The following is a 14,055-nucleotide window of genomic DNA, read 5'->3' as shown; positions in this document are numbered from 1 at the left end:
AGCTTCCATCCGCGGGTGCATAATACGTATTGCTTACGTATCGCTGCTGTCCGCTGGTGGAGAAGAGAAGTCTGGGGAAATCCAGCCTTTGTTCATCTTGATGAGTGTTAGCCTGTCGGCACTGTCGGTTGACAGGCGGGTACGCTTATCTGTGATGATTCCCCCAGCCGCACTAAACACCCTCTCCGACAAGACGCTAGCCGCAGGACAAGCAAGCACCTCCAGGGCATACAGCGCTAGTTCAGGCCACGTGTCCAGCTTCGACACCCAGTAGTTGTAGGGGGCAGAGGCGTCACCAAGGATGGTCGTGCGATCGGCTACGTACTCCCTCACCATCCTTTTACAGTGCTCCCGCCGACTCAGCCTTGACTGGGGAGCGGTGACACAGTCTTGGTGGGGAGCCATAAAGCTGGCCAGGCCCTTAAAGACTGTTGCACTGCCTGGGATGTACATGCTGCTCGATCTCCGCACCTCCCCTGCTACCTTGCCCTCGGTACTGCGCCTTCTGCCACTAGCGCTGTCGGCTGGGAATTTTACCATCAGCTTGTCCGCAAGGGTCCTGTGGTATAGCAACACTCTCGAACCCCTTTCCTCTTCGGGAATCAGAGTGGGCAGGTTCTCCTTATACCGTGGATCGAGCAGTGTGTACACCCAGTAATCCGTCGTGGCCAGAATGCGTGCAACGCGAGGGTCACGAGAAAGGCATCCTAACATGAAGTCAGCCATGTGTGCCAGGGTACCTGTACGCAACACATGGCTGTCTTCACTAGGAAGATCACTTTCAGGATCCTCCTCCTCCTCCTCCTCCTCCTCAGGCCATACACGCTGAAAGGATGACAGGCAATCAGCCGATGTACCGTCAGCAGCGGGCAAAGCTGTCTCTTCCCCCTCCTCCTCATGCTCCTCCTCCTCCTCCTGTACGCGCTGAGAAATAGACAGGTGGGTGCTCTGACTATCCAGCGGCATACTGTCTTCCCCCGGCTCTGTTTCCGAGCGCAAAGCAGCTGCCTTTATGGTTTGCAGAGAATTTCTCAAGATGCATAGCAGAGGAATGGTGACGCTAATGATTGTAGCATCGCCGCTCACCACCTGGGTAGACTCCTCAAAATTACCAAGGACATGGCAGATGTCTGCCAACCAGGCCCACTCTTCTGAAAGGAATTGAGAAGGCTGACTCCCACTGCGCCGCCCATGTTGGAGTTGGTATTCGACTATAGCTCTACGCTGTTCATAGAGCCTGGCCAACATGTGGAGCGTAGAGTTCCACCGTGTGGGCACGTCGCACAGCAGTCGGTGCACTGGCAGCTTAAAGTGATGTTGCAGGGTGCGCAGGGTGGCAGCGTCCGTGTGGGACTTGCGGAAATGTGCGCAGAGCCGGCGCGCCTTTACGAGCAGGTCTGACAAGCGTGGGTAGCTTTTCAGAAAGCGCTGAACCACCAAATTAAAGACGTGGGCCAGGCATGGCACGTGCGTGAGGCTGCCGAGCTGCAGAGCCGCCACCAGGTTACGGCCGTTGTCACACACGACCATGCCCGGTTGGAGGCTCAGCGGCGCAAGCCAGCTGTCGGTCTGCTGTGTCAGACCCTGCAGCAGTTCGTGGGCTGTGTGCCTCTTATCGCCTAAGCTGAGTAGTTTCAGCACGGCCTGCTGACGCTTGCCCACCGCTGTGCTGCCACACCGCGCGACACCGACTGCTGGCGACATGCTGCTGCTAACACATCTTGATTGCGAGACAGAGGAGGAGGAGGAGGAGGAGGAGGGTGCTTTAGTGGAGGAAGCATACACCTCCGCAGATACCACCACCGAGCTGGGGCCCGCAATTCTGGGGGTGGGTAGGACGTGAGCGGTCCCGGGCTCTGACTCTGTCCCAGCCTCCACTAAATTCACCCAATGTGCCGTCAGGGAGATGTAGTGGCCCTGCCCGCCTGTGCTTGTCCACGTGTCCGTAGTTAAGTGGACTGTGGCAGTAACCGCGTTGGTGAGGGCGCGTACAATGTTGCGGGAGACGTGGTCGTGCAGGGCTGGGACGGCACATCGGGAAAAGTAGTGGCGACTGGGAACTGAGTAGCGCGGGGCCGCCGCCTCCATGATACTTTTGAAGGACTCCGTTTCCACAACCCTATACGGCAGCATCTCAAGGCTGATGAATTTTGCTATGCGGACGGTTAACGTTTGAGCGTGCGGGTGCGTGGCGGCGTACTTGCGCTTGCGCTCCAACAGTTGCGCAAGCGACGGCTGGACGGTGCGCTGAACTACACTGCTGGATGGGGCCGAGGACAGCGGAGGTGAGGGTGTGGGTGCAGGCCAGGAGACGGTAGTGCCTGTGTCCTGAGAGGGGGGTTGCATCTCAGTGGCAGGTTGGGGAACAGGGGGAGAGGCAGGGGTGCAAACCGGAGGCGCTGAACGTCCTTCGTTCCACCTTGTGGGGTGCTTGGCCATCATATGTCTGCGCATGGTGGTGGTGGTGAGGCTGTTGGTGTTGGCTCCCCGGCTGAGCTTTGCGCGACAAAGGTTGCACACCACTGTTCGTCGGTCGTCAGGCGTCTCTGTGAAAAACTGCCAGACCTTAGAGCTCCTCGGCCTCTGCAGGGTGGCATGGCGCGAGGGGGCGCTTTGGGAAACACTTGGTGGATTATTCGGTCTGGCCCTGCCTCTACCCCTGGCCACCGCACTGCCTCTTGCAACCTGCCCTGCTGATGCCCTTGACTCCCCCTCTGAAGACCTGTCCTCCTGAGTAAGCGTTGCACACCAGGTGGGGTCAGTCACCTCATCGTCCTGCTGCTCTTCCTCCGAATCCTCTGTGCGCTGCTCCCTCGGACTTACTGCCCTTACTACTACCTCACTGCAAGACAACTGTGTCTGATCGTCATCGTCCTCCTCACCCACAGAAAGTTGTTGAGACAGTTGGCGGAAGTCCCCAGCCTCTTCCCCCGGACCCCGGGAACTTTCGAATTGTTGGGCATCAGTGACGATAAACTCCTCTGGTGGGAGAGGAACCGCTGCTGCCCAATCTAAGCAGGGGCCCGAGAACAGTTCCTGGGAGTGTTCCCGCTCCTGAGCAGGTGTCATTGTAGTGGAGTGAGGAGGCTGGGAGGAAGGAGGAGCAGCAGACAGAGGATTCGGATTTGCAGCAGTGGACGGCGCAGTACTGCGGGTTGACGATAGGTTGCTCGAAGCACTTTCTGCCATCCAGGACAGGACCTGCTCACACTGCTCATTTTCTAATAACCGTCTCCCGCGTGGACCCATTAATTGTGCGATGAATGTGGGGACGCCAGAAACGTGCCTCTCTCCTAATCGCGCAGCAGTCGGCTGCGACACACCTGGATCAGGAGCTCGGCCTGTGCCCACACCCTGACTTCGCCCTCCGCGTCCTCGGCCGCGTCCACATCCTCTAGGCCTACCCCTACCCCTCAGCATGCGGTATTATCAGTGATTTGATTTCACAGGCAGCTAATAAATTGGCGCAAGACTGCAGGCCAAATATAATTTTTTCCCTTTTTTGAAAACGAAAGGCCCCACTGCCTCTAGTGAATGTATAATCTAAGTTTAATAACTGTGCTGTTTTCCTGCTAATGTGTCACAGAACGTGAGGGTAGCAGAGTTATTAACTCTGGCAGAGCAGGTATTTTTTTTCCCAATTAAGGAAAGCAAATGGCGAAGCCAGCAGTAAACCGTAGCTGGGTGCGTCTGATTTTTAAAGGTTGCACACGCAGCCGACACGTGTCCACCGCCCTTAGGACGGACAGAGGCAGGACAAATAGAATTATTTTCAGTTTTTTTGCACAAAAAGGCCGCACTGCGTATATTCAATGAATAATAACTGTGTTGTGGCCCTGCCTACACAATTCTTTCCCTGCAGTATCAATGGAGGGTGCAATGCTCTGCAGAGGCGATTTTGAGAAGTAAAAAAAAATGCAGCACAGCTAACAGCAGCCAGCACAGTACTGCACACGGTTAAATATGGCCCTAGAAAGGACTGTTGAGGTTCTTGAAGGCTACACTCACTCCTAACACTCTCCCTGCCTATGCAGCACTTCTGTCCCTAATGCCGGGTGCAACGCTCTGCAGAGGCGATTTTGAGAAAAAAAAAATTGCCACTGCTAACAGCAGCCAACACACAGCTATCAGTGGCCCTAATAAGGACCTTTGGGGGTCTTGAAGCCTACACTAACTACCAATTCTTTCCCTACAGCAGCTCCGGTACAAACAGCACTGTCCCTCATCTAACTCACACGGCATCTGAGGCGAGCCGCGGGAGGGGCCGACTTTTATGTTCGGCGGACACCTGATCTTCCCAGCCACTCACTGCAGGGGGGTGGTATAGGGCTTGAACGTCACAGGGGGAAGTTGTAATGCCTTCCCTGTCTTTCAATTGGCCAGAAAAGCGCGCTAACGTCTCAGGGAAGGAAGTGAAAGTAACCCGAACACCGCATGGTGTTCGTTACGAATAACGAACATCACGAACACCCTAATATTCGCACGAATATCAAGCTCGGGCGAACACGTTCGCTCATCTCTAATTATAATGCAAGGAGCTGTTGTCTATAATGATGTCATGCTTCATGTAGTGCACCATGCAGGATTGCAACCTATTAATGCCCCCAGATTTGAAACCAGCGGGCTGCCCTGCACCCCAAAGGCACACCACACCGGCATTGACACCCTGGGCTCCCCCAACAGTCAAAGCCGCTTCATGATCATGGCAGCTGATAACTGCTGGTTAAAGGGATATTTTATCAAAAAGGATGTCGCAAACCTACTGACATCTGCTATTGTTTTCTAATTAGATGATATTTTGGTGAGAAATGAGCGGTATATGGAAAAAATAATGTGGAAGTTATGATATTGTCACTAATTACTTCAGTAGGGTTGGTGATTGGGGAATTAGTCCGATTGCCAGATTGGAATCAGGAAGGAATTCTTTTCCTTTAAATGAGGATAATTGGCTTCTTTCTCAATGCTTTTTTTGCCTTCCTCTGGATCAACATTGGGGGGGGGGGGGGGGTAATAGGCTGAACTAGATGAGCATATGTCTTTTTACAGCCTTACATACTATGTTACTATGAAATGATAACCATTTTTTTTCTATACAACTTGCCAACAATTGTCGCTCAGCACTTGCAAAAAGTCAAGAACGTGGACACGGCTTGAGCGGCGTGACCTAAATGTTTAGACAGATTTATTAACCCTTTCCAATCCAATTTTTATCTTGGTTTTCCTAGGGGCTTAATCTTTTTCTGCCGTTATACAACTGCGCTATCTGCTGGCTAAAGCCAGTACTACATGAGGTGACACGTTGGATAGGTTCCGACAGCAGAGAGGCTGGCAATATAGAGTGAGAGAACCCAGACGGGCGTCTTCCAACGTCGGAGTTGTACAGCCTTAAATCATAATGTCTTAAGACATCAGACAGTGGATTGGAATGGGTTAATACTAAAGTCAGATAATGGTGCAGACTTTGGTGCAAATCTACACCTGCTCAGAGCAGGCATAGCTTTGGGGGATGTATTATTGAAATTGGGCTTTAATTTTGCCGTTAAAAAGTTGCAAATGAAGGCACATGATTTGTACATTTGCAACCTATAATTTTTTTATGCTTCTCCTGACACTTTTTGAAAGTGGCAAGAAAAGTGGGTATAATTTTCAATTTGTACACATGGACAGCCAGAGGTGCTCCAATTTATTGAGATGTGCACTTCTTAAGAATTTGACACATCGTACGCCAACAAAGTGTGGACCAAGACTGGTGTATGAAATGCCAATCTTAATACCCCCCCCCCTCCAATTTCTGATGTTAGGACAGTCCAAAGTGCCCTCAATTTCTTACAATTTGGCGCACTTCTTTCCAATTAGCTTTTTTTCAGACTGCCAGATGAAGCACCGCTTTGAATAAGTGTGGTGCCTATGAGTGTAGCTGTGGTAGAATCCATACAGAGGACCTCCTCTACTCGCATAATAGGTATATAACAAGTGTTACATGAGGACACAAAGCGTCAGACAACAATACTAACCGGCTGGTGTTGATCTTACCTCAACAAGTGGATGCCAGTGGGCGATGGGCTTTCTTGGATATGATAGCATTTCACTCCAATGCTCCCGACCCAAGCTCTCTGCATCGTTGCCTACTTGACATACGCCAATGACCTCATTGTGACCTACACTGTGAAAACGTTAAATAATGTTTTTTCTGTATGAAATACATTGAAACAATTCACATTTATAAGACATTTAAACAGTTCTGATGGTTCAAAATTGGACACCATGTGAAGAAGTATGTTGGTATCAGAGCATATTAAAAAGGTTTACTGGAATAGCGCCACTCCTGTCCATGGGCTGTATTCGATATCCCAGCGTATCACTATTCAAGACAGAGGCGTAACTTGAAGCTCCAGGGCCCCGATACAAAATTCATAACAGGGCCCCCAACTATAATGCTTTACTTATAGTACTGGGTTCCCTATATGGAGAAGAGAGGCCTTATGGGCCCCCTAAGGCTCCTGGGCCCGGGTGCAGCTGCATCCTCTATAGTTACGCCCCTGATTCAAGAGAAGGGAATGTGGTGCAATACTAGACAGCCGTGGCATTGTTTCAAGAAAAAACTCAGAACTTTTTTGCTAATACTGTAAAACCTTTTTAAAGGGGGGTTCCCAAGACTTAGAATTGTTTCACAATCCCTTTGTACTTCCTGTTTGCTGCTGACCAGGACATGTGATGTCTGCAGCCAATCATTGGCTATAGAAGGTCACTGCTGTGGCCATTGATTGGCTACAGCACACACATGTCCTGGTCAGCAGCAACCAGGAGCAACAGAGTGGTTGTGAAGCAATTCTAAGGGTGGGTCAGTAAAATGGTTGGTCTTAATGGAGTATGCCCAGAATCACAAGTTGTCCTCTGTTCTGTAGGCTAATTTGCTAATTAGTGGAGATTAGAGATGAGCGAACCTACTCGGTTCGGGTGTTTTTGAACTCGAGCAACGCTTTTTCCGAGTAACTCACTACTCGGAGGAAAAGATTTGTGGGGCGCCGGGGGGTGGGGGTTGGCATGGTGGAGCGGGGGTAGCAGTGGGGAACAGGGGGGAGCTCTCCCCCCCCCCCACTCCCCTCTGCAACCCCCCGCTCACCCCCGGCGACCCCCGAATCTTTTCGTCCGAGTAGTGAGTTACTCGGAAAAAGCGGTGCTCGAGTTCAAAAACACCTGAACCGAGTACGCTCGCTCATCTCTAATCATAATGTCTTCAGAGGTCAGACAGTGGATTGGAAAGGGTTAACTTCTCAGCTATCACTGTATAATAAGTTTATGTTGAAAGACTAATTTAAGTATTGGAATATAATGTATAAGCTATCAAATGATTGCTAGTTCAAGACCCTTGTTGGGATTAAAAAAAAAAAAAAAAAACTAAAAAAAATGTAACTAAAGCTTTTTGTAGATATTACAAAAAAATAAAAAGTATTGAAATCTTACAAAATGTTTCACGTAAAAAAAAAATATATTTGGTATTGCTACATCCTGGAAAAGGCTAATCCATTAAAATTATCCATTTATGCATAATGGATACATAGAACATACAATTACAGAATTGAATTTTTTTGCCCACCCCATTTCCAAGAAAAAATGTAATAAAAAGCCAGAAAAAAAAATGCACGTACCTAGCAAAAAACAAGCCCTCACATAGCGCCATCGATAATAGAATAAAAACAATATGATGGGAAAAAGATGGCGACAGGATGAGGATTTTTTGCACTTTCATCGATGTGTTTTACCGTATTTTTCCCATGTGCAGTAGATGAGCATACCCTGATTTAAATGGCTATTTAGCCTAATGTGTTTTTGTTATATTTCACGGAGTTGTGCAGCTATCTATCTATCTATTTATCTATCTATTTATCTATCTCATATCTATCTATCTATCTATCTATCTATCTATCTATCTATCTATCTATCTCCTATCTATCTATTTATCTATCTATCTCATATCTATCTATCTCATATCTATCTATCTATCTCATATCTATTTATCTATCTATCTATCTATCTCATATCTATTTATCTATCTATCTATCTTTCTATCCATCTATCTATCTCATATTTATCTATCTATCTAGCTAGCTATCTATCTCATATCTATCTATTAGAGATGAGCGAACGTGTCCGTAACGGACACATCCGCACCCGGACACCGGCTTTAGCGAACACTGGAGTGTTCGCGCGTAAGTGTCCGGGTGCCGCCGGGGGGCGGGGAGATGCGCGGCGGCGCGGGCGGCAGTAGCGGGGAACAGGGGGGAGCCCTCTCTCTCTCCCTCTCCCCCCCGCTCCCCGCCGCACCCCCCCGCGCTGCCACGGCGGCCCCCGAACTTTTTCGCCCGAACACCGAGGTGTTCGCAAAGTTCGGTGTTCGGGCGAAAAAGGGGCGGGGCCGAACGTGTTCGCTCATCTCTACTATCTATCTATCTAATATCTATCTATCATCTATCTATCTATCTATCTATCTATCTATCTATCTATCTATCTATCTCATATCTATCTATCATCTATCTATCTCATATCTATCTCATATCTATCTATCCATCTATCTCATATCTATCTATCTATCTATCTATCTATCTATCTATCTATCTATCTATCTATCTATCTCATATCTATCTCTCTATCTATCTATCTCATATCTATCTATCTCTCTATCTATCTATCTATCTCATATCTATCTATCTATCTATCTATCTATCTATCTATCTATCTATCTCATATCTATCTATCTATCTATCTCATATCTATCTATCTCTCTATCTCATGTCTATCTATCTATCTATCTATCTATCTATCTATCTATCTATCTATCTATCTATCTATTTCATATCTATCTATCTATCTATCTATATATCTATCTATCTATCTCATATATATCCATCTATCTATCTATCTATCTATCTATCTATCTATCTATCTATCTATCTCATATCTATCTATTTATCTATCTCATATCTATCTATCTCATATCTATCTATCTATCTATCTATCTATCTATCTATCTATCTCATATCTATCTATCTATCTCATATCTATCTATTTATCTATCTCATATCTATCTATCTATCTATCTATCTATCTCATATCTATCTATCTATCTATCTATCTCATATCTATCTATCTATCTATCTATCTATCTATCTATCTATCTATCTCCTATCTATCTATCTATCTATCTATCTCCCATAGACTTCTATGGGGACCCTTTTGGCGCACAAAAAAAGCAGCTCCTATTTTTTTTTACTCGTGTGAGAAATGTGTGCGCAAAAAAAAAAAAAGAGAATGAATCCATTGCAAACCATGGGTCCTATTCTTTGCATATTGCATTTGAATCCGCCCTAAGACACTACAGCAAAAAAAATCAAATACATTTGGTATCACTGTAATTATACCGCACCTCGTACACCGTAACAAAACACCCCATAAATGGCGCAATGGCTTTTTCCCCTTTTTTACCCTACTTAGAAATTTTTAAACCTTTTTCAACCTACCATATGGTACATTAGGCAGCATTAAAAAAGTACAACTCCTCCTCCGAAGACCAAATCCTCATACGGCTGAATTGATGGAAGAATTAATAAAAGTTAGGATCTTTTAGGGAGGAAAAACGAAAATTAAAAAAAAGAAAAATTTCTGCTCCAAAAAGGATTAATCAGACGCTTTCAGTGACAGGAAGGAGCTTAGAAAATTAGAAAACGGCGCTCTGACCGCTAGAAAGAAATATTAAGGAATGACTCATTACAGAATATTAAACCTAAAATGTCACGCTGATAAAAGGCGCAACTGGGTTATTGTGACCTAACAGTGAAGAAATTCTCAACACATGCCGGCGACTAGACGAAGAGCGGAGAGTTCATTGTAATATCTCACCGGTCGTAATCCATCACTGCTATTAACAGGCTGATCTGATCGATATTTTCTGGCGGGACATCAAATACTATGGCTTCATTATAAACAGGATTTAATGTATTCCTCTTGGTAGATGTTTTCCTCTTCTTCAGCCTCCTCCCATCGCACATTAACGACACCTTCACATAGGGATCTGTGAGAATGAGAAGTAAATGCTCCGTTAGTCCTATTGAGTAGCTGCCAGGACAGTAACCGCTATGAAGTATGTTGCCTTTATACATGTGCTTTACCCTCTTTCCACAATTGACACTTCAACCCTTTCCAATCCACTGCCTGACGTCTGAAGACATTCTGATTGAAGGCTATACAGCTCCGATGTCAAAAGACGTCCGGCAGGGTATTCTTACTGTATATTACTGGGCGGGGGCCTCTCCAGCATGTCCCATACCGCAGTACTGGCTTTAGCCAGCAGATGGCGCCATTGTATAATGGCAGAAAGAGAAAGCCCCCTAGGAAACCCTGAATCCAAAATTGGATTGCAAAGGGTTAAATGCAGTTTGTTACAAAAATATGGAACTGTCTGCAATTTCATCTTTTATTAGGATTATATCAAATTATATTTAAAGGCATCAATTATTACATTAAGGCTACATTCGCACGGGGGGCTACGATTTTTGGTCAGCTGTGTCACGGCCACAGCGCTACCAAAACCGCATGAACGAGAGGCAGCCGTGACCAAGTGCAACTCCTGTTTTAACGCTCGTTCAGATGGCCAAGGCTGCTGCGCATATATGACGCAGCCCTGGGATACCGTCAGCTAGGGGGTGGGAATTTCGCTCAACTCCCACCCCCTCTCCGCCCTTTTGCTGACTTGCAACAAGGGGTGGGAGCTTGGCAGAGCTAGTCCCTCACACTCTCTGCTCCAGCCTATGGGAGCTGCTGGCAAGGGGGAGCGATGGGACTTTAGCATACTACCTCTCCCATTGCAGACAGCCGGCAAGGGGCGGAGAGGGGGAGAGAAGGGAGAGGGAGTTTAGCAGTCATGCTGCTAAACTCCCTGCCACCTCCCTTCTCCAGTAGTTGTCATGGGCTCCCATAAGAGTCTATGGCAGCGGCCACTGTATTCCAGCCGAAGATAGTTCCTGAACTATCTTTTCTGGCCGTCGTAAAAACGTCTGACTGGAATGCGCACCATATGCGCTATCTTTGTCAGGCGGACATTTTTACGCATCGGGAATATGCCCATCTGAACTGATGCAATGGAAACCAATGAAAACGTGGACGATATACGGGACGATTATGGGTTTTGAGATGCGATATTACAGCACTCCATTGACTTACATGGGCGAGAAGAAAATAGCACATCGCAAAGAAATAGGACCATAGCACGTGAGAAAAAAAACGCAACCCCGCAGACGTGAAAATGTCGCAAATGAGCGCAGCTACATTAGACTCAACGCATTTCAATCTCATACAAAAAGACACAGCCTTGCAACATCGCAACAACGCTATGGCTAGTGAGTGTGAGCCCTTATAAGGGTTGTTGGCTTCAGTTTGGTGAACCAAACTATCAATGCACAAATGTAGCAAAAAGTTTACCTTAGTGGGGTTTTCAGGATAGTTGGTCATCAATAGTTGATTGGTAGGGGTCCGCTCCTCAAGATCCCTGCTGATCAGGTGATGCGCCAACCCGTTATCAGTGCAACCAACCTGGGATCAGTGCTAGAAGTGTAATAGTAGGCTTTGCTCCTATTGAAATCAATGGGAGTGCTGCCTTCTATTACATGTCCGACTCTGACACCAATGTGGACGTCCGGCTCGTCTGCACAGTCAACAGGCTGAAGAATCAGCTGATCGGCGGGAATCCCAAGTAGCAGACTCCCACTTATCAACTCCTGATGGCCTATCCTGTGGATAGGTCATCAATAGTGAATGCCCTTAAAAACCCTTTAACTTGCTGTAATGAGTTATCTTCACGCCACACGTGCCATTGAAAAGCTATAGAAGGGGCAAATACATTGCAGCACAAAGCTTTTTCTTAACCTGTTGTCAAGTTCTACTTTGCTAAATTTGTAGTTGGAGACCTTCAGAGTAAGCGAATTTAGCATGTCTTTACCCCAAATGTTCTATATGACAGAGAGTGATTGCTTAAATCAGCGCTGAGACTGCTGTAATCATAGGGTCATCGGGTCCAACCCCCTGCTCAATGCAGGATCACTAAATCATGCCAGACAGATGTCTGTCCAGCCTCTGTTTGAGCACTTCCATTGAAGAACTCACCACCTCCTGTGGCAACCTGTTCCGCTCATTGATCCCCCTCACTGTCTAATATCTAATTTGTGTCTCCTCCCTTTCAGTTTTATCCCATTGCTTCTAGTCTTCCCTTGTACAAATGAGAATAGGGCTGATCCCTCTGCACTGTGACAGCCCTTCAGATATTTGTAGACTGCTATTAAGTCTCCTCTCAGCCTTCTTTTTTTTGTAAGCTAAACATTCCCAGATCCTTTAACTGTTCCTCATAGGACATGATTTGCAGACCGCTCACCATCTTGGTAACTCTTCAGTGAACTTGCTCCAGTTTGTCTACGTCTTTTTTAAAGTGGGGTACTCGGAACTGGACACAGTATTCCAGATGAGGTCTGACTAAGGAAGAGTAGAGGGGGATAATGACCTCACGTGATCTAGACTCTATGCTTCTCTTAATACATCCCAGAACTGTGTTAGCTTTTTCTGTTGCTGCATCACATTGTTGACTCATGTTCAGTCTATGATCTATTAGTATACCCAAGTCTTTTTCACATGTGCTTCTGCTTAGCTCAATTCCTCCCATTCTGTATGTGCTTTCTTTCATTTTTCTTGCCCAGATGTAGGACTTTGCATTTCTCCTTGTTAAATACCATTCTGTTAGTCGCCGCCCACTATTCAAGCTATTCAAAATACTTTCTTGTTAGATAATTAGACTATTCTCTTTATCTATCTATCTATCTATCTATCTATCTATCTATCTATCTATCTATCTATCTATCTAGTATCTATCTATCTATCTATCTATCTATCTATCTATCTATCTAGTATCTATCTATCTATCTTCATCTTTTGATAACTGGCATCAGACCGGCTGTTAACTAGACACAAAATCAACCTGTGATCATACCGGCCAGAAAAATAGCTAAGTGTAGCAGAAAACTTGAAAGTGTCTTGAGAAAAACGCTAAAACTTTGGAGCAGTCAGAGTCATATTAGCCATCTGTTGTAAGAGCACAGGTCACTTCAGAATAGTCAAGCCACGCTGTGAGGTTTAGACAGAACACCCTGAACAAAACAACAAGGTATGATCTTAAAAGGGTTGCCTGGACTTAACTATTGATGACCTGTTCTCAGCTAAATGAAGGCTGGTGAATGCTGTGATAGCTTCAGTGCATACCTGGCACAGCGCCATACATTATATAGTGTCTGTTCCTGGTATAGCAGCTGAAATTGGACTGCGAGTTATGACTCTTGCAATGGGACAATGAAAACCATTTAATCCTTAAGGCACTAACAAGCTTTATTTCAATCCAGCAGGTAACGCGTTTCAAGGTTCGTGGACTTCTTCATCAGACAGCTGGATGACTATGGGGTTATATGTTAATTCTTGGTGGCCAGCTATGCAAATGCAGTCAAAACCATTAGTGGTCAGCAGTGCTGAGTTGGCGACTGAGAGCAGTAGAGATAACTCAGCCAACTCAGTGCCACTGGCCACCAATGGTTTTGACTGAATTCGCATAATTGACGAAAAGGATTTAATATATAATCTCATACCTATCTAGTTGTCTGATGAAGAGGTCTGTGAACCTCAACATGCTTTACTTGCTGGTTAGAAATAAAGCTTGTTTTCATTGACTCCTTCAGCTCCACTCTTTTCCAGTTGATGCTTGCTAATAGATAATGCCGGTGCCTGAGACCTTTTTTTAGTGCATTCATGACCTTTGGTTGACCAGTGGACTAGGCTGGCAGCCCCGTTCTGCACCGCTTTTACTACATCTCCTACCGGAGCACCCGCTTTGTCTGCCATAGATTCCCCTTGACGGTGCTCCGCCGTTTTCCCCTTACTTCAAAACATTTGAATATAACATTGGTAGCAGATTGGTAGCTACTGGAAAAATAAGGTCTCAATTTCAGCAACAACGAGGCCTTCTGT

The 14,055-nt window shown here is 46.3% G+C and overlaps 1 protein-coding gene across 1 annotated transcript in view; it reads right to left on the bottom strand.

Moving 5' to 3' along the window:
- The window catches only part of SYT9 (synaptotagmin 9), a 174,053-nt gene that overhangs the window by 19,070 nt on the left and 140,928 nt on the right, over window positions 1-14,055 (bottom strand). Inside the window, exons 5-6 of the mRNA XM_066582262.1 lie at window positions 9,898-10,069; window positions 6,034-6,163 (exon numbers count right to left, since the gene is read on the bottom strand). Coding sequence (XP_066438359.1) covers window positions 6,034-6,163; window positions 9,898-10,069 — 302 coding nt within the window. The remainder of the gene's footprint in view (window positions 1-6,033; window positions 6,164-9,897; window positions 10,070-14,055) is intronic.

The sequence above is a fragment of the Eleutherodactylus coqui genome, chromosome 11 (genome assembly GCF_035609145.1).
Source record: "Eleutherodactylus coqui strain aEleCoq1 chromosome 11, aEleCoq1.hap1, whole genome shotgun sequence".
NCBI classification, from domain to species: Eukaryota; Metazoa; Chordata; class Amphibia; order Anura; family Eleutherodactylidae; genus Eleutherodactylus; species Eleutherodactylus coqui.
Note: the sequence above shows the minus strand (reverse complement) of the source record. Positions and strands in the feature narration are given on the sequence as shown.